The sequence below is a fragment of the Colius striatus genome, chromosome 8 (assembly GCF_028858725.1).
Source record: "Colius striatus isolate bColStr4 chromosome 8, bColStr4.1.hap1, whole genome shotgun sequence".
NCBI classification, from domain to species: domain Eukaryota; kingdom Metazoa; phylum Chordata; class Aves; order Coliiformes; family Coliidae; genus Colius; species Colius striatus.
Window position 1 is genome coordinate 24,302,910 of NC_084766.1, and position 23,608 is coordinate 24,326,517.

A 23,608-nucleotide genomic window follows, 5' to 3' on the forward strand; every position below is an offset into this window, starting at 1 on the left:
ATGGCGGCCCAGACCCCCGGGGGGGCGGCGGGGGTCCCGGCGGGGCTGCGGGCCGTCGCCTGGCTGCTGCTGCTGACCTGTGCCGTGCTCTGCGGGGGCCGTGCCGCCGCCTGCCCCCCGCTCTGCGCCTGCAGCGGGACCACGGTGGACTGTCACGGCACGGCCCTGCGCGCCGTGCCCAAGAGCATCCCCCGCGGCACCGAGCGCCTGTGAGTACCGGCGGGCTTTGTCCGGGCCGGCGGGGCTGGGAGCGGCCGCGGAGGGTCGGCGGGGTGTGCGTGGGTGTGCAACGGCCCGTGGCAAGGTGCGGGAGAGGGGCAAGAGTCCGGCGGAGGGCGGGGTGCAAGGGCTTGTACGGGAGGGTGGGCGAGTGGCCAGCGGGGCTGCGTGTGCGGGAGCCCGGCGTGGGGCGGGGGCGGGAGACGTGTTTCAGAGCCTGTCAGGCGGCGCACGGGCAAGAGTCTGCCCGTGGGGCCGTCTGTGCGGGTGCCCCTCCAAGGGGGGTGTATATGTTTGCTAAGGTGCACGTGAGGGCATGTGCAAAAGGCGTGTGTGCAAGAAGGCGCTGGAGTGGGTGCAGTGTCCCGGTTAGCGAGGCGGGGGGCGGCGGGGTGTGGAATGGGGATGTGGGGAAGTGTGTGCATGTTGAGGGGCTGCGTGCACCGTTCCTGCCATGAGGAGTGTGCAATAGCCCAACGAGGTGGGGAGCAGTGTGTGTGCGTGAGGCTGCTGGGGCAGGGTGTGTGTGCAGCCCTTCACCCGTGGGAGGGGTGGACAAGGGGTCCGACGTGTGCGAGAGCCTGCATGTGCCAATCTGTGTGCAAGTGTGTGGAGTGGGGTTGGGATCAGAGCTGTTCGCGAGGGAGTGGGTTGCTCTGGGGCTTTCATTTGTACTGGGGCAGCCCAGGATGGCACCCCACAGGCAGGCAGCCCTGCTGTGGCTTGTTATGGGGTACTTACAAAGCCAGAACACTTTCTGGAGGGTCCTTGCCACCCGAAGCCCCTACTCATGCTGAGTACCCCTTTGTCCCCAGGAAGCTCTCTCAGGAGTGCTGCAGACGGGGCTGGGATCAGGATCTGTTCCCTCCCACTCCCCTTGGGACCCCCTTGGTGTGACCAGCCTCCAGCCTGCACACAGCCCACCCAACCGTGGCAGTCCCTGTGCTTGCACCTCACTGCTCATCGCAGCCCAAGCCACATCCCTAGTGGTGCTAGAGGGTGTCCCTGAGTCTCTTGGTCAGACTCCTATAAGGAAAGCTTTTCTCTTGTGGCAGCGCCCAGCCAGCTGTGGGGGTCCTGCAGTACCTGCTGAGCTCACTGAGCAGGGAGCTCGTTTGCTGGAGCAGATCTCTCTCCATGGCTGCAGCAGGTCCCTGCCCTGGGGAGAGGGGCATGAGCTGAATGTGTCCAATCTGCTGCCAGTGGCAAGTTCCTGGTGTATGGATGTCCCTGTGCCTGGCAAGAGAGTGAGGCTGTCCTCAGCCTCCCCGCTCTGCTTGGGAGCAGCAGGTGCCCCATCCCAGGGGCTTTGGTGGCACAGTAGCCCCCAGTCCCAGCTGTGGGACCAGGCTCCTCCAACATCCCCCTTGCAGTTCAGGGAAGCACTGAGCTGCCGCCTCCTTGGGCAGCAGAGCTGCAGGATATGTCCCAGGACGGCTGCACACACGGGGCTTCTCTGTCCCTTTGCTGCCTCTGGTTCCTGGAGTGTGCTGGGGCCCTTTGCCTGCAGCTGGGGAGAGGCCCCGCAGCAGGGAATGCAGGCAGCCTGGCAGCAGCAGGGCTGCACCCAGCATGCAGCGCCAGGAGCTCTGCAGGACGCCACTGTCGTGGAGTTTTCTCTTCTCCCGCCATAATTGTCCTCACAGAAAGGGTTTTTACCCAGCACAGTCACGGGGCTGCCGCCAGCTGCCGTCCCACAGAGCTGGTTTGTGAGGTCCAAGACAGGATCCCTCTTCCCTCCCTGCCTGGGACAGGGGGAGGGTTTGCACATAGGCTGCACCAGCCCTTTCCATCCCTCGAGGAGCTCGGTGGGCTCCACAGCAGCTGCTCCCCGTGCACCGGGCTGCAGGCGCAGTGTGAGCGGCGAGCCCCTGCTGCTCCCCACCAGGCAGGTGCTCAGCACTGCGCAGAGGAGACGATGCTGGCGCGGGCTGATGTTGGGTGCCCTGGGCTGAGTGTCTCCCTTCTGCCCCGCAGGGCATCTCCCCTGCTCTGGCAGCAGGTCCAGCTCGCTGTCTCCTGTTCTGCCTCTGCTGACCCCATCCTCCACATCTGTGGCTGCTCGGGTTTTCAGTATGTTCATGCAGCTGCCACTGCTGGATCTGCTGGCTGGGTTGGGCCAGACGTGCTGCTCTCCTGGATATCGTCTGCAGGGTAACTGCTTTAAGCTGTGCTGCACACCCTTGCTGCAGGTGCTGGAGGGTGTCTGTGCAGAGCAGGTCTATCTCCAAGCAGTGAATTCCTGCTGTAACAGCTCATAGGTGAGTTCCAAGCTCCCTGTAAAGAGGCTACAAAACCTCACTGTCTCCAACTTCTCAGCGCCTGATGGAGCAGTCAGTTAGCAACTGCAGGGGAGCCTGCAGCAGGGTCTGTGCTTGGGACTCACTGTCTCCAGGGTCTGGTTTGCTTTGGGAAGCCAGAAACCTCTTCCCAAGCCGTAGGACATGCAGCCTGAGCCATGCTGACCTCGCCATGCGTCCCACAGTGGTGTCCCTGCTGTCGTGGTGCCTGCCTGTTGCATGCCCACAGCCTTATGAGGCAGCCAGCATGCTGTTTGGAGGCTCCAGGCTTTCTCCAGCCTCTCAGCTGGCTGAGCCCCATGGTTGTACAGGTCAAACCCCCAGGCAGGGCACTGCTGCAGCTGCTGGCACTGCCAAAGTCATAATGGGGCAAGATATGAGCTCCACCACTTTTGAAATGCCCCCTTTTCCTTTGAAGAAGGGGGAATTATTTTCCTTGGAGAATCACTGGAGCTTTGAAGAATCATGGGCTAGGGAGAAATTGTCTTGTCTTCTGCTTGAAGGTTTCCCCTGTGATGTTTCCTCAGTGCTGTGCTGGTGGTGCAGGGTAAGGGCTGGAGACATGTCTGGATGGAACATGGGTGATGGCTGCAGGGGTGACACGGGACCTCTTTCCTTGCACCAGGTCACAGCACATCACTCCCCAAGCTCTTTCTAGTCTACAACCTGACAGAAATGCCAAGTGCTGCCCATGTCCTCCCTCTGCCCAGATCAGGCACCGAGAGGCTGATGCTGCAGTGAGGCAGGAGGGAAGCTGCAGGAGGGAAGCTGCATCTCTGGGTGCTTTGCTCCACTGTCTGCGCTCCTGCCTGTGCCTCTGGCAAGCGTGACAGAGCAGGTCCTGCAGGCATCCTCAGCAGGATGGGCTGTAAGCCTCCACAGTGTTATCTGCTCCTGGGAGCCTCAGCCGCCGGAGGAAAGCTGTGCTTCCCTTCACTGTTTGCTTGCTTTTCTTTCTTCCTTTCTTTGAGAGCTCCTCTGAGCAGCAGTCTGCCCTCTCAGGGAGGGAGTCACTCGCCCCATGCCAGGAGGAGCAGCACAAATTTGCCACTGTCAAATGGCTGTTTCCAGTCCAGCTCTTTGCTTGTGGGAGATGAATTGAGCCTGATGGCCTTGCACTCTCTCCTGCTTTTGAAGTTTTCAGCTCAGAACTGCCCCACTCACCCCTTTTGCTTCCTCTCCAGTGGGCTGAACACCTCCCATCTCGCTGTTGTCTGTGCAGTGCCCCTCTCCCCTAGGTGGGAGACAGCAGAGCTGGGTTTGGGTGTCCCCATCGCTGCATCCTACTTGACTCCCTCTTCTCCCTCCCAGGGTCCCTGACCTTAGCATTGCATGAGTGCTCCCACTTGCCTTCTTCTGTCAACTTGGGGTTTGCCTGTGCTAAAATGGACCCCATCCAGCCTGCTCCCAGCTCTGCCATTTCTCCCATCTGTGTTGGTGGAGGGAAGAGGTGCTGAGCTCCACCTGGAACACACTCACACTCTGCCTAAGTGTCCCCTGCTGAAATCTCAGCAGCCAGCTCTTGTTCAGAGTGTGTTTAATTCATGCACCCGCATCTCCCTCTTGCCAGTTAATCAAAACATCTTGCAGCAGCAGGGCTGTGTATTACAGCCGCTCTCCTGCGTTGTTGGGCTCCGTCTCCCTGGGCAGCTTTGAGGAACATTCATTCTTAAGAAGTACCTTGAAGGGCTCCACCTCTCCTGGGATGCCTGGGCAAGTTTTTGGTGTTGCAACTGAGCAGGCTGGTTGCAGAGGCAGCGAGGGAGCGCACAGGCTGCGCAGGGCTCTGGGAGAGGGATGTGGGACCGATGCCCATTCAGGGCAGTGCTGGGGCAGCCCCGCTGCCCTGGGCTCTGGAGAGGGCCAGTGCTGGGCAGTGGGTGGCTGTGGACTGGCTGGGGAAGGCGGCCTGCTGAGCCCGCTGCGGTGCCTTCCTTGGGAGCCTTCCCGGACAGAGGAAATTTGCAATTCTATTCCAGTTTCTCCCTTCAGCTACGTCCAAGGCAGATGCTGTCTATATATCGCCATGGTAACGCTGCGTTCTTGCTCTCCATGGAATTGCATGCTGGAAAAATATTAGTTTAAAAAACTATGTCGTGTTTGTATTGAGTGGAGCTGAGGCTGCTAGCGGAGGATCTATTGTCCCCTGGTTGGGAAAAGTCACCGGTAACAGGCAATAAAGCCGTGCAGATTGGCCTCTGGTGACCACTTCTCACCCCACACAGCAATTGCTTCCCTATAAACCCTTCTCTGGCTCTGTTTTATTGCATCCTTTAAAACAGATATTTTTGCCTTAAACGTGCTGCCACTTTGCTCCTCTGGTGCTGCCAGCAATTGCTCCCTGCTGAGGTGGGAGCCCGCAGGGGGAATTGTGCCTGCATTCAGTTGTGAGTGCCTTGCATGCACCTTCCGAGGCCGTGGCTGCTGCTGTTGGCCCCAGAGCCCGCAGCTGTGGGGTGAGCTGGACATGGTGTGATGTGCTGGTGCAGAACAGCACACTGTGCACACCCACCCAGACTGGGTAGCCGACTCCTTACAGGGCAAGCATTTGCCTTCAGCTTCCTCCTCTCCTGTTTCATTGTTTCCTACCGAATCTGTGGCCAGCAGAAGAGTGATGCAGCTATAAAATGCAGAGGATGCTCAAGAGACACAGGGGAGCAGAGCCCACAGCCTGAGGGAACAGAGGGGATTCAGGGTGCCACCAAGGTGGTGTGGGCAGGGAGAGGGTGTCTCATCCAGGGAAAGGTCTATGAGCCCGTGACCCCACACTGAGAGGGGCTTTTCCTGCACCCTTGCTCTGACTTGCTCCCCAGGAAGCCGACGTGAGTGGGTGAGGTGAGTGCAGGAGCAGAATGTGTACATGTGTGCAGGCACGGGAGGGCAAGGTGGGCAACCAGGAGTCTGTCTTTGTCTCACACCCGAGTCCTTCTTGGTTCCCTGCCTGCTCCAGAGGTACTTAGTGCCACAGACACATCCTCTTTATCTTTATTGCTACCAAAATAACCTTTCATAGAACCTGACAGGCAAGGAGATGCTTCTGTGTATGTTTTACTGAAAGGCAATAGACCCCAGTTGCATGCCAGCAAACGGCCCCGTCCCGAGGGATGTCAGACCCAGATCACTGCTCCCCGTCAGGAGCAGCTCCAAGGGCAGCTCAGGCAGCTGGGCCCAGTTCCCCCTCGGAGGACAGCCAGGAGGCAGGTTCTCCTGGTGCATGGCACCAGGCTGCAATGAGCACTGTGGGCAGCGCGAGGGGATGGTTTGCAGCCTGGTCATTAGGGTTGTGGTGCTGCTGGAAGCAAGAAGGGGATGAGATGGGATGGCTGGAGGGAACCTCTCCATGGCGTTGGTGCAGGGTCGGTGCCAGGCTGTCGCCTCGGGACCAGCTCAGCCCTCCCTGCCACAGACAGGCTCTGGAGCTGTGGCGTGTCTGCTTTCCTGGCATGCATTTTGGATGCACTTGCTGCTCAAAATAGCAGAGGCAAGTGTCCTATGGGGGAGAGAGGCTGCTAGGAGGAGGAAGATCAGAAAAAAGGGAGGATTAATTTTTCAAGTGATGCAGCCGAGGAGCAGCCCAGGGCACCAAGAGTGGGAGAGATGTGAGCTCCTGGCCCCGGGTGTTTCTTGGTAGGAGGAAGCTCCAGCTCCAAAGTGGGGAGCTCCAGGAGACCTGGCTGGTCTGGGATTGAGCAGGCACGTGTGACTGAGCAGGTCAGGTGCACTCTTCCTCCTGTCCCTGCTGTGAGCTGCTCCAGGAGGGAGAGTAAAGGGGGTTTGCTGAGGAAGATGCAGAGTGGATCGGATCTCCATCGCAGAGTGGCAGGATGAAGCTGGAGGGCTGGGTTGTCTCCCCTGCCCTGGGAAGCAGAGGAGCCACAGGAGCAGCCATCGTGCTTGCCAGAGTACTCAGCACAGCACAGAAAGCCAGATTTGGGGGATATCCAGGAAAATCTGTTCTGTTGGCTGAGCCTCAGTTTCTCCATTTGTGAAACAGGAGCGACCTGCTGCCTGTTCCCTCTCACCTCGTAGCTGAGGGAGGTTATTTCTTGGCTTGTAACCCGGGGGTGCCACAGCACGGTGCTGTGTGAGTGTGAAGCATTCCCGGACTGTGAGCAGCTAATGGCTGTGGCAGGAAAACCCCAGAGAGGAGTTAGGGAGAGCAGAAAGCCTTCCGGATCCTCACCGCCCTCACAGATCGATGCTCTTTGTAACACTTAAAAATTTATTGTGATGCTAACCTGCTTGAGGACCTCTCAAAGCTCACAGAGCCTCCCTCCCTGCTCAGCCCTGCTCTGGGGGCCGTTCTAGGGGATGTGCTCCCCTTTGTGCTCCCCTTTGCCTGCCGGTGGTTACTCTGAGGTGAGCCCAAATAGCACATAGCTGCTCGTGGAGCCTCCTCTTTGGGCACATCACCCTGCAGGCACCTGGTAGGGAGGGATGCTGGCAAGACGTTTGCCCTGGGGTGTGTGGCACCCCTCAAGGGACTTTGATGAATCCTGTGGGTGCCCTTGCTCTTCCTTCAGGGCAGAGATGTGGGGGGAAAGGAGGAGAAAGTGTTGAGCCCCTTGTGCAGCTGTGTCAGCCCAGGGGGTGGGTGCCCAGTGCCACCTCCTCAAGCAGCAGGCAGCAGCACCCTGTAGCTGCCTTGCAGCTTGAAGAGGATGGTGTTAGCAGCCAGCTGTGCCCCTGGGAGCTGCAGGGAGCTGGTGGATGCAGTGAGCATCCTTCCATGCTGGTGCTGGAGGGGACCATCTCTCCTGGGACTGGGGAGGGCTCTGCCCTGCCTTTCACTGCTTGGGCAGCTCAGCGAGCCTGTGCTGTGGCTCGATTACATTCGAGCAGCCATGTGAAACCTTGAGAAGACTTGAAAAATGCAGTAAAAGTATACGTTGAAAGACTGCAGCTGCTCAGTCCCTCAGTGCTGAGCTCAGGGGTCAGGCTGTGCCCTGAGCCTTGGCCGTGTTTCCATTAGCAGTGTGTGTAATGGGGCACGAGCTGCTGATGACATTTGCAGATGCCACTGGGCTGGGAGAGGTGGGAGAGGGCTGGAGGACAGGCTGAGAATTCAGTGGGCTTGGTGAGCAGGAGGAATGGGAACGCTGAAACGATGCTGGGGTCTCAAGGAGGGTGTTTGGCAGGAGGGGATCACCAACAACAGAGATGTGAGATGGGAGCATGAGCTGAGCGGCTCCTGGCCCCGAGGGAGGGCTCTGCCCCTGGGTCTGGGGACGGGGCTGGGAGAGGGGTCCTGCATGGGCAAGGGTGCAGCTGGGTCTCTGCACCGTGGCGGCCGAGGCAGGCAGGGATGGGGCTCATCTGCAGCAAGAGGGGTTCAGGGCAGAGTTTTGGAAATGGTCCTTGAGGCAGGACATGCTGGAATAGGGCACGGGAGTGTGTCAGTCCCCATCCCTGCAGGAGCCGTGTGTCTGTCAGGATTGATGAAGGGCTGCAGAGATACTGCTGTGGGGTGTGTGACCGTGACCTCGCAGCCCTCATTTCTCCGCTTCCCTGATTATTATCTGTCAGTGCCGGCTCCAGCTGGGGTCAGGGCTCTGGGCTGAGGGCTGGGGAGCTGCTGGGAGGGGAGCTGTGCCCCTGGGGCCGGTGCTCTGGGCCAAGGGCAGGAGCGGCAGGGCAATGGGGACCATGGAGGGAGGGACGCATCGCACGGACAGAGCGGCAGCGGGGCAGTGGTGGCCTCGGAGCGGGGACCACAGGAGCAGAGCTGTCTGCAGGCACTGCTGGCACAGACCCCTTCTCTGCCAGCCCCTGCCAGCGCTGCCCGGGTGCTCGGTGCTGTCTCCAGGGCAGGGATGTGCTTTTCCATTGGTGGGTGCCAGCGCAGGGCTTCGTCTGGCAGACTTTCACTCAACCTTCTTAAAAGCGGAGTCTGGGGAGCGCAGCAGTTGGGGTTTCTGCCTGGGTGAGTGAGCAGAGCTGAGCTGAGCACAAGGACAGGAGTCACGTGTGTGCCAAATAGCTGATGCTTTGCAGCCGAGCGCAGAGAGTGGGACCGTGCTGCCTGCTCCTTCCCTTCCCACTCCTGATAAATCAGTGCCCAGGGAAATATCACTCATGTTGGCTGGATTTAATAAATGAGCTCGCAGCGCTTGCACGCTCTGAGGTTGTTACCGAGTTGGTGTAGCTCCAGACCTTGTGAAGGGAAAAGACGCATCAGCTCCCTCGGGAATGGAACAAGCCATCCAGAGCTAGAAACCAAATATAAACCCAGACTATGCAAATCCAGTCTAACGAACCTTGCCGCAGCACAGACATCCCATCTGGGAGTGGGATGATCCATGAGCACTGTGGCACAGGGACTGCTTGTTTTAATGACTTTCCTCATCCTGGGGAGAAATGGGAGGGCGGTTTGGGAAACTTGAAGGTTGCAAATGAAAATCCTCTGCCCTCCCCAGCAGCAGGGGGAGATTTGGGGTGCTGGGGGGCAGGGGAGGGCAGCCTGCGTGAGGGTGCTTTCCGGCATTAAACCCCACGGGCTAGAGGAGAAAAAGCACACCCTGCATCTCTACTCTCAAATCACAGTCCAGAAATGCAACCAATCTGCCAGGCAGCTCCCCAGACACATCAGTCCTTATCAAAGCTGTGCTGCGTGGGGCAGGGCAGGGTGTTTCGCTTCACTAGGAAAGGGCACGGAGGCAGCGGGTGAGCAGCTGAGCAGCGGGGATCCGGCTTTCTGGGCACAGCACACTGTAATTTATCTCCATGAGGAACTGAAGGGGATTTAGAGGGGAAAAAATGGCACGAAGTTAAATAGCAGTGTTGCCTCGGCATCCTTACAAATAGGCTTTACCTGCTGTTCATTCCCATCTTGGTTGCAAAGGCCATCATTTACCCGAACAAAGGCAAGGGGGGTTGCTGAGAGCAGTTGTCAGGGAGCATGCAGGGCCAGTCCCCGAGGCAGTGGGACTGTGAAGGGGCTGTGGGATACTGCCCCGCTTGGGGACAGCACCAGCCCCAGTGCTGGAGCACCTGGAGGATGCTCAGCAAGCGTGCAGGGAGCAGAGGTTGGGGTGGGCTGGGTGGGCAGCGTGTCCCATGCTGAAAAATGTTCGGGTTCAGGCTGCTCTATACCTGGGAGAGAGAGCAGAGATGGGTTTTGGCATGTGGAGAAGCTGGCTGTGTCCAGTCCATGCTCCTTCAGTGTTTCTGCATGTCTCCACACTGCTTTGCCTGTGCTCTGCCTCTGGCTAAGGCTCTGGGCTGCCACTGCTCTGAGGACCATGTCCAAGGTGTCCAGGCTCGCCTTGGGCTTTGCAAGCTGAGGTGCAAGTCTTGGCTTTCAGATTGAGCAGTTTGTCAATCAAGCCTCTCTGCTCTGACTGTCTGCAGTACTGGGAATTTCCTAACTTCCACTTTTACATTGCAGCCTGATAAATGTTAGATTTAAGGGAAGGTGGCATGGGGGTCCTGCTGGGGACTCTGTCACCAGGAGCTGGGATGGGCACCAGTACCTCCAGCTTGGCCTCCAGCACGGCTCTGGGGAGTTCCCAGGTAGGTGCTTTGGCAAGGACTCTTTAGGGCATTTGGAGAAGCCAGGATTTCTCCCTGCCCTTAGCTGACCCCAGGGCTGTGTTCCCTCAGGGGGTGAGCACACATCTGTATGTACTGACACCCATCCCATGGTGAGACGCGCTCACCGGCTGGCCTTGGGTTTTGCCCCCTGGGAGAGGGGCAGGATGCAGCCCTGCAGGGGGAGGGGGGCAGGATGCAGCCCTGCAGAGGGAGGGGGCAGGACAGAGCCCTGCAGGGGGAGAGAGTCAGGACAGAGCCCTGCAGAGGGAGAGGGGCAGGACAGAGCCCTGCAGGGGGAGAGGGGCAGGACGGAGCCCTGCAGAGGGAGGGGGCAGGACAGAGCCCTGCAGGGGGAGAGGGGCAGGACGGAGCCCTGCAGGGGGAGAGGGACAGGACAGAGCCCTGCAGAGGGAGAGGGGCAGGACAGAGCCCTGCAGGGGGAGAGGGGCAGGACGGAGCCCTGCAGGGGGAGAGGGGCAGGACAGAGCCCTGCAGAGGGAGAGGGGCAGGACGAAGCCCTACAGGGGGAGGGGGGCAGGACAGAGCCCTGCAGAGGGAGAGGGGCAGGACGGAGCCCTGCAGAGGGAGAGGGGCAGGACAGAGCCCTGCAGGGGGAGAGGGGCAGGACGGAGCCCTGCAGAGGGAGAGGGGCAGGACGGAGCCCTGCAGGGGGAGAGGGGCAGGACAGAGCCCTGCAGGGGGAGAGGGGCAGGATGAAGCCCTGCAGAGGGAGAGGGGCAGGACAGAGCCCTGCAGGGGGAGAGAGTCAGGACAGAGCCCTGCAGAGGGAGAGGGGCAGGACAGAGCCCTGCAGGGGGAGAGGGGCAGGACAGAGCCCTGCAGGGGGAGAGGGGCAGGACAGAGCCCTGCAGGGGGAGAGGGGCAGGACGGAGCCCTGCAGAGGGAGAGAGTCAGGACGGAGCCCTGCAGGGGGAGAGGGGCAGGACAGAGCCCTGCAGGGGGAGAGGGGCAGGATGAAGCCCTGCAGGGGGAGAGGGGCAGGACGAAGCCCTACAGGGGGAGGGGGGCAGGACAGAGCCCTGCAGGGGGAGAGGGGCAGGATGAAGCCCTGCAGGGGGAGAGGGGCAGGACGAAGCCCTACAGGGGGAGGGGGGCAGGACAGAGCCCTGCAGGGGGAGAGGGGCAGGACGAAGCCCTGCAGAGGGAGAGGGGCAGGACGAAGACCTGCAGAGGGAGAGGGGCAGGACAGAGCCCTGCAGAGGGAGAGGGGCAGGACAGAGCCCTGCAGGGGGAGAGGGGCAGGACGGAGCCCTGCAGGGGGAGAGGGGCAGGACAGAGCCCTGCAGAGGGAGAGGGGCAGGACGAAGCCCTGCAGAGGGAGAGGGGCAGGACAGAGCCCTGCAGGGGGAGAGGGGCAGGATGAAGCCCTGCAGAGGGAGAGGGGCAGGACGAAGCCCTACAGGGGGAGGGGGGCAGGACAGAGCCCTGCAGGGGGAGAGGGGCAGGATGAAGCCCTGCAGGGGGAGAGGGGCAGGACGAAGCCCTACAGGGGGAGGGGGGCAGGACAGAGCCCTGCAGGGGGAGAGGGGCAGGACGAAGCCCTGCAGAGGGAGAGGGGCAGGACGAAGACCTGCAGAGGGAGAGGGGCAGGACAGAGCCCTGCAGAGGGAGAGGGGCAGGACAGAGCCCTGCAGGGGGAGAGGGGCAGGACGGAGCCCTGCAGGGGGAGAGGGGCAGGACAGAGCCCTGCAGAGGGAGAGGGGCAGGACGAAGCCCTACAGGGGGAGGGGGGCAGGACAGAGCCCTGCAGAGGGAGAGGGGCAGGACGGAGCCCTGCAGAGGGAGAGGGGCAGGACAGAGCCCTGCAGGGGGAGAGGGGCAGGACGGAGCCCTGCAGAGGGAGAGGGGCAGGACGAAGCCCTGCAGAGGGAGAGGGGCAGGACGGAGCCCTGCAGGGGGAGAGGGGCAGGACAGAGCCCTGCAGGGGGAGAGGGGCAGGATGAAGCCCTGCAGAGGGAGAGGGGCAGGACAGAGCCCTGCAGGGGGAGAGAGTCAGGACAGAGCCCTGCAGAGGGAGAGGGGCAGGACAGAGCCCTGCAGGGGGAGAGGGGCAGGACAGAGCCCTGCAGGGGGAGAGGGGCAGGACGGAGCCCTGCAGAGGGAGAGAGTCAGGACGGAGCCCTGCAGGGGGAGAGGGGCAGGACAGAGCCCTGCAGGGGGAGAGGGGCAGGATGAAGCCCTGCAGAGGGAGAGGGGCAGGACGAAGCCCTACAGGGGGAGGGGGGCAGGACAGAGCCCTGCAGGGGGAGAGGGGCAGGATGAAGCCCTGCAGGGGGAGAGGGGCAGGACGAAGCCCTACAGGGGGAGGGGGGCAGGACAGAGCCCTGCAGGGGGAGAGGGGCAGGACGAAGCCCTGCAGAGGGAGAGGGGCAGGACGAAGACCTGCAGAGGGAGAGGGGCAGGACAGAGCCCTGCAGAGGGAGAGGGGCAGGATGAAGCCCTGCAGGGGGAGAAGGGCAGGACAGAGCCCTGCAGAGGGAGAGGGGCAGGACGAAGCCCTGCAGGGGGAGGGGGGCAGGACGGAGCCCTGCAGAGGGAGAGGGGCAGGACAGAGTCCTGCAGAGGGAGAGGGGTAGGATGGAACCCTGCAGGGGGAGAGGGGCAGGACAGAGCCCTGCAGGGTGCAGCCCTGCGGGTTGGAGCACCCTGGGAGGCAGATGTGGGCTGTGCAGGGCTCTGCAGGCACCATGAGGCTGCAGAGCCCAGAGTGTGGGTTTCAGTTTAATCGCTGGGGCTGGAGAACCTCTATTCATTCCCCATTCCCCGGGAATTCTTGCATTCATCTGTGTCCTAGTAACGTGCTCTCCCCACCTCCTTCCCAACACAGGCACACACGCTGGATAATGGCAGGAGCCCGGCAATCTCGGGCGCTGAATAGCAGTGTAATTACGAGGCTATAATGGCGAGCTGGAACTCATTAGCCATTATCAGCCGTTTCAGCAGGAGAATGGCAGCACCCTGGGGTGTGTGGCTGCTGCTCTGGCTGGGCCCGTGGCTGTCCATGCTGCTGGGTGGCTCCGGGGCCAGCTGGCCACTGACCCCGGCTCCTCACGTGGCCACAGAGCCCAGAGGAGGGAGGCACTGGCTCTGGGTGAGAGTGATGGACCTGGTATTCAGGCCCTGGTGTGATGTGGGGTGTTCCTGCCCCCTGTTCCCTGGGGTTACAGAGCCCTGGGTGCTGAGGTCCTGCTGAGCACCGCAACCTGCTCCAGGCTTGCACCCTCTGGCCTCTCTCCTGCCCTGGATCCAGCAGCTCAGGCTTCCCCTGCCTGCATCCTCCTCTGTAGTTTATCTGTTTTGGCGTTCTTTATTTGCTTTGCCGTTGTTTCTGTGTCTGCATTCAGTGCAGGCAGTGGCTCTCCAGCATGGGGGTGGTTTACGTGGGTGTCCTCTGTCGTGAGCAGACTGACCTCATTGCAAGGAGCAAATGCTGCCATGCTCTGTGCTGCTAAGGAGAGATGCTTTCCCCTGCCATGGGGTGCTGCACAGGGACCCCCACTCTGCAGGCTGTGGGTCCCAGGGCTGACAGGCCCCCTTCTCCCTGTGGCACTCACAGCCCAAAATGTGAAAAGGCACAGCAAGGAGGCACAAATCTCTGCAGCTCCCAGCTTAGTATATTGTAAAGCAGGATAATCCTAGCAGGGGCAGGCTGGAGAGGAGCCAGGGAGGTGCAGGTGGCGGCTGGGAGCAGAGGCCCTGCCATGCATGGGTCCAGCAGTGAGGCACTCCTTTGCCTGGGCAGGATAGCAGCCGTGGGGTGGGTGTAGGCACCCCCCAGGCTGCCCTCTACCCTTATTTCCAGCAGTGGGGTAGGCAAACTAGGACAGTCTCTCCCTTCTGACTGGGATGCCTGTTGCTGTGATCACCCAGAGCTTTAGCATGGGAGAGCAAGGCCAGGAGAAGCAGCTTGTCCTGTGCAATCATCTTTTGGCAGGTGAAACATGAAGTGTGTGAGATGGCTGTGCACTAAGCCATTTGTGATGCACGTGGGTGACATGCAGCTGTGTTTAGAGGGATCCTGCTTTTCTGGGGAACAGTTGTTTGTTTTCTTATTACCCCTGCCCTCCCTAAGCTGCTCTACGTGTTTGGGATGACCCTGCCAGGTGCTTACTGCGTTTCCAGAGTGAGGTGATGTGCATCCAGATAAGCAGCTGCTTGCATCACTTATTGCACTGCTGAGGGCTCTGAGGCTTCTGTCCCAAGGTGGGCATCCAGCGTGGGGAGAGGGAGATGGGGGACCTGGGCAGCCTCTGCCTTTTGCTGCTTTGTGGTCCATGAAAGGTGCCAGCTCACACACTCCTGGCCAGCCACACTTCAGTGTGCCCAGTGCTGCTGGCTGGGGAGGATGAGGGTCCTCTCTGGGGCCAGCAGCCAGACCTGCCATTCCTGGTGAGGGGCACAGAAATGCAGCCACCACTGCTGTCCTTTGGGCTCTGTCTGTCCTTTTTAGGGAGCTACTGGGGAGCACCAGTGCCTGGCCACCTCCTGAGTGCTTCCTTGCTGATCTCTGCCTCTTCTCTCTGCAGGGAGCTCAACGGCAACAACATCACACGGATCAACAAGAACGACTTTGCCGGGCTGAAGCAGCTCCGTGTCCTGTGAGTTCCCAGTGTGGGGCCAGCTGCCTCAACCTCGGTGGGCCCTGTGCTCGGCTCCTGGCCCCTCCTGGGGCTGGGAGAGACCACGCTGAACCCTTTGCTGGCAGGGTTGGAGGGCATCCATGCTGGGCTGAGCATGGTGGGCTTCCAGCTGAGAGGCAGTGGAGAGGAGGCCAGGTTGTGTTGATGGGATGGAGGGAGTGAGGTGGCTCTGGGCGTGGAGGAGCGACAGGGACGCTGGGGACCACCCAGGAAGCTGATCCCTTCTCTCTGCAGGCAGCTGATGGAAAACCAGATCAGCACGGTGGAGCGCGGGGCGTTCGATGACATGAAGGAGCTGGAGCGGCTGTGAGTGCCCATGGGCCGGGCTGGGTCAATGAGGGGCCCCCAGGTTTGGTTGCAGAGGGCAGCCCCTCCTTTTTGCCTTAAACCATAACGTATTGGTGCCTCCTGGCTTCAAACAGCCTCTCTGCTGTGCTGTGCAGCATCTCACAGCGTGGGAAGCGAGCCTATTTCTGTTTCTATACATTTTTAAAGCCCTTTCAGATGCATTTGAGGTGAGGGGCAGGTTAAACACAAATCACTCTCACTGTTATCAGCTGTGTCCTGTGTTTTAGCAAGGGAGCTCTAAGTTCCACTCCAGTACTCAGTAAAATAGCTCAGCAGTTTAAAAATCCCAAGCTGCTGGGGCAAATATTGAGGAGCTGAGCAGGCAGCAGGTTAACAGCACAGTTAAGCAGCAATCAGCACTTAACAGCTTGGAGTCCTGTCTGCATGTAATTACAATATTGTCAGTCTATTAATGCCCCATTGGTGTCAGCTGCCTGGGAGTGCTGTGAGCGGGACAGAGGTGTCCTCCCCAAGTGGGATGCTCTGCTTTAATGGCCCCTCTGTGTGAGCCAAAGCGTCCCAGCTGTGCCTGGAGCTGCCAGCTGGGTTGCAGGCAGGGTGATTGCTTTGCCCCCAGAACCCTGACCCTTTCCTCCTTCCCTGCAGACGGCTGAACCGCAACCAGCTGCACACCCTGCCCGAGCTCCTCTTCCAGAACAACCAGGCGCTGTCGCGGCTGTAAGTACCCTCTGTGCCGTGTGGGGCTGCCGTGGGGTGTGGAGAGGCACTGGTGGCCCAGGAGGGAGCTGCTTCTGGGGGGTTTGTGCTAGTGGCTGCTGGTATCTTGTCCCAATGAGTGCCCGGTGTGTGGCAGGGGAGTGCACCCCGATTCCGAGCGAGGTAAGCGTGCAGTGTGGCAGGGAATTGGCTTTGCCTTGCAGAAAACCTGAGAAAGGTGTTGCTAAAGACTGTGTTAAACGTCCTTGCAGTGCATGGGACTGTGGAAGGAGGTGCTGGCAGCTTGGGCAGGGGCAGGTGTGCCTGCACAGTGACAGTTGCAGAGGTGCAGATCACAGTCTCTCAAGCAGGGTATCTTTATGCCCTAGACCCGGTTGTCATAAAAGGAAGGCAAAAGAGGATGTCTCCAGGGGGTCACATCCTGCCCGGAGATATCCACAGGGCCTGGAGAACCCTCCAGAGCTGCCTTTCTGCTGGTGCCTGAGGTAGTCTGAGGAAGAAGGGGGAAGAAGGGGCCGATCCAGCCCCTTGTGCCCACTGTGCCCTCCTCTCACAGCCTTGCCTGCCCCTGTCCCTGCCTGTCCCTCTGCACCTGTAGAAATGCCTCCAGGGACCATCTCAATCTCTGCAGACCCCTCTGCTCCTCTTCCCTGCGTGCAGGAGCAGGCTGCCAGCAAAGGGCTGATGGGGTTTTGATAAATATTCTCCTTTCCGTATTGGCTTTCCCTTGCCTGGGGCTGCTCTGCGTGGGACCACGGTGCTGTTGGCAGTGCCAGCATTGTTCAAACTGCAAGAAATCCTCTTTAACAACGCATTTACCGTCTCTCAGCTATGTCAGGCACCATGTATATTGGAAAGAGGGCTGTGAGGAGGAGAGGGTGCCTGCCAAACTGGGGCTGAGCGCTCTCCGTCTCTTGGAGAAGACACCCTGTGGCTGATTTGCAGTGCGTAGGAGCAGGGCGGTTGTGGCCGTGACATGAACTCTCTGCTTGCTGCATCTTGTGTCTCCATTTCTCAGCCGTGAAATGAGGATGCCAGGTCCCTGCCGGGGATGAAATGAGTGAAAGAGCTGAGCCATTGCCAGGACAGGCACGGCCCTGTCGGGGCCAGGCAGGCCGCAGCTGAGCCGTTCTGTTCAGCGGCGGTGCCGTTTTCCTTCCAGGGAACGGGGCCTGGAGTGCAGCCGCGGGCGGGGTAATGAAGGGTTAAACCGCCGCGTGGGCTGCCAGCGTGGGATGTGTGAAATGGTGGACCCCTGCCAAAGATGGGCCTAGGTAATGGCAGCTGATAGCACAGGCTTCAATTAATTATCAAATGGCATTTGTTGAGCTCAGCTGTGCCGCATCCTGGCGCCAGCAAGGGCCCATCCTCCTCCAGCGCCCGTTGCATAACAAAAACACGGTCCAGAGAATTACTTTGCAAACACTCCTGCTTCCCTTCTCATCTACTATAGATTTTAATACCACACTCTTTCAAAAACCAAACCCCAGCAACCCATCGGGGCGAGGCAGAGAGGCAGCAGCCTCCCAGGCAGGCTGCACGGTGGGAGCACCTGGAGCTGGGGCTGTGCTGTGCCACGGTGTGCATGGGGCTGTACACACCCTCACACGGTGTGCAGGGCTGTACACACCCTCATATGGTGTGCATGGGACTGTACACACCCTCACACGGTGTGCAGGGCTGTACATTCTGCTGTGGGTGAGGGGAGGTGTGCGGGTGGCCCCTTGCAGCCACCCCATGCACAGATGCATTTCAGCCTCTGCCTGTTGCTTTGCTCTCACTTCCCACAACGTGGTGGTTGCTTCAAACCCATTCCCTCCCCACCTGCCGTGAGGATGTTTTTTGACCATCTCTGCCATGACAACCACCTCCTGGACTCCAGCACACAGAGCTTTTCTTGTGCAGTCTGGGGCTGTGTGAGTAATCTCAGGTTTTTGCAGCTCCTCAGCCATGTCTTGGGGAGCTTTGGTGCCTGCTCAGAGTAGAGGGTCCCTGTGTTGTGCTGTGGGATCAGGGATGTGCTGAGCTGCCTGACATCCCTCTGTGCATCACATTACCCCACATGCTGCCTGTGTTAGTGAGGGCTGAGGTCTTCCCTGGGGGGCACACCAGGAGCTGCCCTGGCAGAGCATCGGCTGCTGCATTTGGGCAGCAAAGCCCTGTGCACCAAAGGACCTGCTACTCCTTCTCCTTGTGGCTGCCTGTTGCTGAGATGCCCAAGGATGGTTTGTGGGGAATAGCAGGGGCCCAGGGCAGAGCTTGTCTAGACACACCGTCACGCTGGCTTAAGCAGGAGGTGGGATCTGGACTGGTGCTCGCCCGTCTGAGGTGGGAGGTCATAAGGACGCTCTTAAATTGCCGCAAAGCTGGCTCAGGCTACAGGGATATGAGTCAGTGGGGAGCAGGTTTAAGGTAAATTGAAATCAGCTCGCCTCTACTTCAAACTGGAGCCTCTCCACTAGACTTTGCACTTATTTAACTGCTGAAATGGATCTGGGGTGGCCCTGCAGCTCAGAGCACCCTGCCTGCCCTGAAGGCAGGCTGAGGCCTGTGCTGGTCAGGATGGGTTGGGAAGAGAAGAGAGGGCCCTTGCCAGCACCGTGCTCTTGCAAATCCTGGGCTCCAGACCATTTTTGGCAAGCATTGCTTGTGCGGGCTTCCCTTTGCCCTACCCACTGCAGCCACCCATGACATGCTCCTCGAGCTCCTGGGGTACCTGCTAAGTCCTCGTGACCTCACATTTTGATACTGGGAGGTCTTGAGTTAGCAGAAACTAGTGGAACGAGTCAGGCTGAGATCTGTTTAGCTGGGAAAGGAGGCTGCCAGGTCTGGCAGGTGGGTGGCAGAAAGCTGAGGCAGAAAGCAAGGAGTGGATGCAGACAGACATCAGTGGGGGTTGCTTAGATGAACACCTGGGTGCTGGCCTAGATGCTCCAGCCTCTTCTAGCATCTTCAGCAAAACATCAGTAACATGGCAGCGAGTCTGCTGAATGTGAGGTGTGTGATACCATAGAGCAGTTTTCCACTGAGCCTGAAGCCTCATGGAAGTATCACAAGCACAGAGAGGAGGACCTCTGGCTCAGGTCAGGATGGAGAGCTGTTTGTCTGCCTCCTGGGTCTGAGTGTCAGAGCCTTTTCCATGTCAGCGTTGCTTTGTGGTCTCCCAGCCCGGCTTGAGCTTCAATTAGTTGCTCGGAGCTGGGCTATAAAGAGCATTTGAGCTTCAGGATAATGGAACGGGTTTGAGTTAAACCTGATCCGCCGGGGCTTAAATAAGTTGAGGAATGGCAGGAAAAGGCCGGCAGAAGGCAAATCTGAAATGAGGGCATGGGGGAGGTGAGAGGCCCGGAGAGGAATGTTTCCCTCCAGTCCCTGGGAACATGGAGCTGCCCCCAGCCTGGATCCCATCTCGGTGTGACATGCTGGGGTGGAGGGTCTGTGGCAGCTCCTCAGCAGCAGGGCTGGGGCGCAGGAGGACTCTGCATGGCCTTCCTTCTTCATCTCGGCTGCACGGAGCGGGTAACTCATTAAGCAGTGCCGGTGGCTGGAAATGGTGCTGATCTGAGGCTTCACCGGGGAGCGCCTGACCCCGGCGACCCCGTCTCAAACTGGGCTTAATGAAACTGTCAGCACTGGGCTGAAGAACAAAGCTCATGCCTTTTGGATGGGGGGGGGGGGGGTGTGTCCCCCCTCCCCCTGCAGTTAGCTGAGGAAGAGCAGGTCTCCTGTGAGGTGGATAAAAAATGGATCTTTCCTTCCATTGAGGAAAATTACCCATGCAAGAAGGTGACCTCTGCGATCGCACTGCCAGCGCTGGTCCCCAATGCCCCGCAGCTGTGCTCCTCTGTGCTCAGCACCAGTGCCCCGGTGCAGCCCTGTGGCACACCAGGAGCCGAGTGGCTGCTGGCAGACCTTGCTGCAGCATCTCTCCCGGGCTGGCAGGAGTTGAGTTTTCTCCCTTGGGAGGGAGGAACCAAGCCTTTGAGTTTCTCTCCGTGCCCTTGGCAGGGATAGGGGAAGCATGGGGGAAGGATGGAGAGGAGTTTTATAGCCTTGTCTCTCATCTCTCCCCACCTTCCCTTAAACCCTCCTCCTGAGGCTGTTTTTAAGCCCCTTTGGGGTTGCTGGGTGGGGGATGCGAGGGGAGAGGCGGCTGGGATGGCCGTAGCAGCAGGGTGAGAACAGAAATGCTGCGGGTGCATCGTCAGGGAGGCAAAGACGTGGGCTGTCGAAATGTGCTAAAGGCAGCCAGGATGGCTATAAATAAATGGTTTTCTCCAAGGGAAAGCCGAGCTGGCATGAGAGAAGAGAGGAGTGGTGGGCGCTCGGCTGCGGGGAGCTCTGGGGAGATGCTCCCATAGGGGAGTCACAATTCTGGCTGGATGTGTCCCCTGGGAGCAGCCACCCAGAGGTTTCCCTCCCTGAACGCTGCAGCAGCTGCTGTGTACTTGACAGACCGAGAGCCTCAAGAGAGAGTGAGCAGAGAGTAGGGGAAAAAGGTCCTGTCTGCAGGAGGAGGAAGATTTAGGACATGAAGTTGTGGCCGGTTGGTTCCTGTTGGACTCATGCCAACAGAAACGGTGGAGGGGATGGTGCTGCATCGGAGCTGGCAGCCAAGCCCAGGGGGAAGGGCAGAGCAGGCGGTGTTGCTCTCCTGTCTATAAGGGCAGGGGCCCCCTGGAAACAGCATTAACATCTTAATCAGCACTAGTGGCTTTCTGAGCTGGGGACATGTAAAATGCTGTAGGAGCTGGGGGAATTGTCTTGCTCCTCTAAGACTCTCCTGTGGCTGGAGCCTTCAGAGGAGTAGCGATGCTCTACACTTACTTCTGCTGGAGCTGAGACAGGCACCAGAGGCTGATCCAGACCCTCTCTTTAAAGATGTGGGTGGTGAGAGAGTTTTGGGCTGTAGCAGAGCGCTGCAGCTGGGTGTGCTGCCCGGGCACGAGAGGTTACGTTATGGTGAGCTCTGGGGCAGGTTCCTTGCACCATCCCTGTGTCTGGCCAAATCCAACCCTAATTGCCTTCAGAAAGGCAGGCAGAGAAAAAATGGAGCACTGCTAAATAACTTGAGAAAATGCAAATGACATCCTTCAAGAAGGAGAGGACCACAACCACGCGGGAGGAAGCTGTGAGCTGAGTAGTAGCAAAACAGGGTGACAAGTGAAAAAGGAGCTGTCGGAGAAAGGAATAACAAAACAGGCCCCGCTCGGATGGGGCTGGCTGCGTGTGGGAGGTGTTGCTTGCGAGACTCTGTCAGTGGCCGTTCCTCTTGGTGCTGCACCAGGAAAACCCCCGGAGAGGACAGGGAGAGATGGTGAAAGGTCGGGACAAAACCAGCGTGCTCGGTGGCTGGGGGGTAGAGGAGCGGTGCCGTGCCAGGGAGTGGGTGCGCGGCCACAGCTCTGCTCCCCTCCCAGCCAAGGGAACTCGCCTGCCTGAGCCCTGGTTTCGATCTGATGGGGGGTTTTGGTGCCTGCCTGGCAATCCTGCCGTGGCAGTGGGCTGGCGCTGGCTGCATGCCGGCTCTGCTGTGCCAGACACCCGCCCATTCCTCCCACGGCCACTCCCGGCAGGGTTTTGGCTGAGCTTTACTACCTCCAGCGACGTTTTGTGCTGGTTCTGCAGCCGGCGAGCTCAGCGGGCGCCCGGGAGCCTGCAGCCCTGTGTGGGAAGGGAAAGGGCCTGCAGGCACAGCGGTGTACTTTCATCTTTCCATGCTGCCGGGTCGCTCAGGCTCCCCGCAAGTGTGTGTCCCTTTGCTGCTTTGCCCCTTGCACAGATGTGTGTGTGCTGGTGTCCCTCAGCAGAGGTCTGCGGTCCAAGAGCAGAGTGCCAAGGTCAGAGCAGACAGCAGCTCCCCACCAGAGCAAACCTCCCTCCTTCCCGTTCCCCGGCATCCCACGTTTCTTTCCCAACTCTCCCCTCCCGCGGCATCCCCCTCCCCTTGCTGGGCGAGGGCCAAGTGTCCTCTCTGTCACCATGCCCGGGTTTTGGCTGTCCTCCCCCCCGACTCTGGGTGCCGTACCCCCTCGCGCTCCCCAACAAAGCCCCTTCTGTCGGGGACAGAGCAGGGCTGGGGGGGCCAGCTGGGACACGTCCCCCCGAATACCAATCAGGAGGGGGAGCATGTTTACCCTGATAGCTGGGGGGATGACTGCCGGGTCTGTGCGCTGCAAGACCCTCCACTCCCCCCACCAGAAGGGTTGGGGGGGGAACTAGGAGGGGAAGGAAGGCCTCCCCACAGCCCCTGGGAACAAAGAGTCAGTGTGGCTTGTGACAGCTCTAAGGAAACGAGGGGAAACAAATGTGCCACTAATAGGTGGGGAGGTTACCTAGGAAAAGATGCTGCCGGGTGGGCAGGCAGCCAACCCCTTCCCTGGCGGGCTGGCAGGCGGCAAGGGGCTGGGGCTGGCACCCCAGGGCTCGGGGGGGCTCAGGGGGCTGCAGTGGGGCCACGCTGAGGCAGCTCTTGGGGACAGCATCCTTACGGGCACAGTCAGGACAGCTCTGCGGCTTGGAGCTGGCTGTCCCTGCTGGGAAGCGGCACCACTGTGCAGGGAGCTGCTCGCTGCCTACACACTCTCCCCCTTCTTCCTTCAACCTTAACGTGAGGCAGACCTCAGCTTTTTTTGGAGGGCCCCCAAAAGGCTCAGTGGGGGATGAGTATGGCCAAGCCCCAGAGCCTCCCGAATTAAACGCTTGTTTAAGACCGCTTTATATTTAAGCGCTTCTGTAAGCTATTTGGGAGCTGACTCGCAGTCCCTGGAGGCACAGGAGTGCCAGGGTGAGGGTTGCTGCTGCCGAGCATCCTCCCCCTTCACTCCCCACCAGCCTGGGCCCCTTCCCACTGGGATGATGTTGCAGACCCCGCACGGGGGTGCCCCAGCCCCCAGCTCTGTTCCACACCATTATCCCTCTGGCGAGTGGGGCTGCCAGGAGCGGGCATTGCCAGCCGGCTGCCTGGAGATAATCTGCCCCCTCCCTCCATGCCTCCCGTTGTGCCTCTGACCCGCAGTCTGCTCTGCCTCTCTGGCTGTTGATCCACTTCCAAGGTTTCTGTGGCAATGTGCAGGATCAAGCCCCGCTCCTGGGGCTCCCTCCTCGATCCACTGGCTCCCCCGGGCAAACCCTGGGTCATGCTCTGCCTGCAGGCTTGCATTTGGCTTTTGGAATATTATTAAAGCAAAGGGGTCTGGGTCTGTAGTGAGGGGCTGCTTCCAGCCCCCTGCCCCTTTCAGCAAAGTGCCCCCTCTCCACATGTCGCGGTGTGGAGCATCCATTCCCTGCTTCCTGCCGATCCCTGTCACACTGGCAACTGCGAAGTTGCAACCCTTGGGAAAAAATGATGGAAACTCACATCTTCCTAATGTTAGTGTAATTACACAGCTATTAAAATGCAGGGATAGTATTTGTTCCCTCCCTACCTCGCAGCTCATTGCCTGCATTGTGCCACACTCACCCCTTGGCCGCTTTTGGTTCCCTGAAAGAGTTAACAGAGAACTCAGAGAAGCTGGATTGCTTTGTCCATGCATTTTGAGAGTAGAATAAAGGCATTTCCTTCCTCCTGTTTTCACATCTCTGTTTGTAGAAAGGTTCAAAGGAACATGAAAGAATCGTGACCAGGATTGGCCTTTGGTAATTTGACATCCAGGATGTGGAGTAAAGCATCTTACATGGTGATTTTAGGGTAGGTTATAACTTGGTACCCCTGCTTGTGGATCCCACGGGCGTGTTGATGTGCAGAGCCAGGTAATTAACCTGCATTTGCTGGTTGACTCTCCTGTGGGTGGGTGCTGGACACTCTCATCTCTCCAGTTGCCGCTGTCATGAAAACAAGCTGTCAGCAATTTCTAGCGCTTGTGCCCG

General features: G+C 59.6%; 1 protein-coding gene across 1 annotated transcript in view; it reads left to right on the forward strand.

The window, feature by feature from the left end:
* SLIT1 (slit guidance ligand 1) overlaps positions 1-23,608 on the forward strand; it is a 63,393-nt gene continuing 39,785 nt past the window's right edge. Inside the window, exons 1-4 of the mRNA XM_062000995.1 lie at positions 1-209; positions 14,600-14,671; positions 14,948-15,019; positions 15,668-15,739. Of these exons, the coding sequence (XP_061856979.1) occupies positions 1-209; positions 14,600-14,671; positions 14,948-15,019; positions 15,668-15,739 (425 nt within the window). The remainder of the gene's footprint in view (positions 210-14,599; positions 14,672-14,947; positions 15,020-15,667; positions 15,740-23,608) is intronic.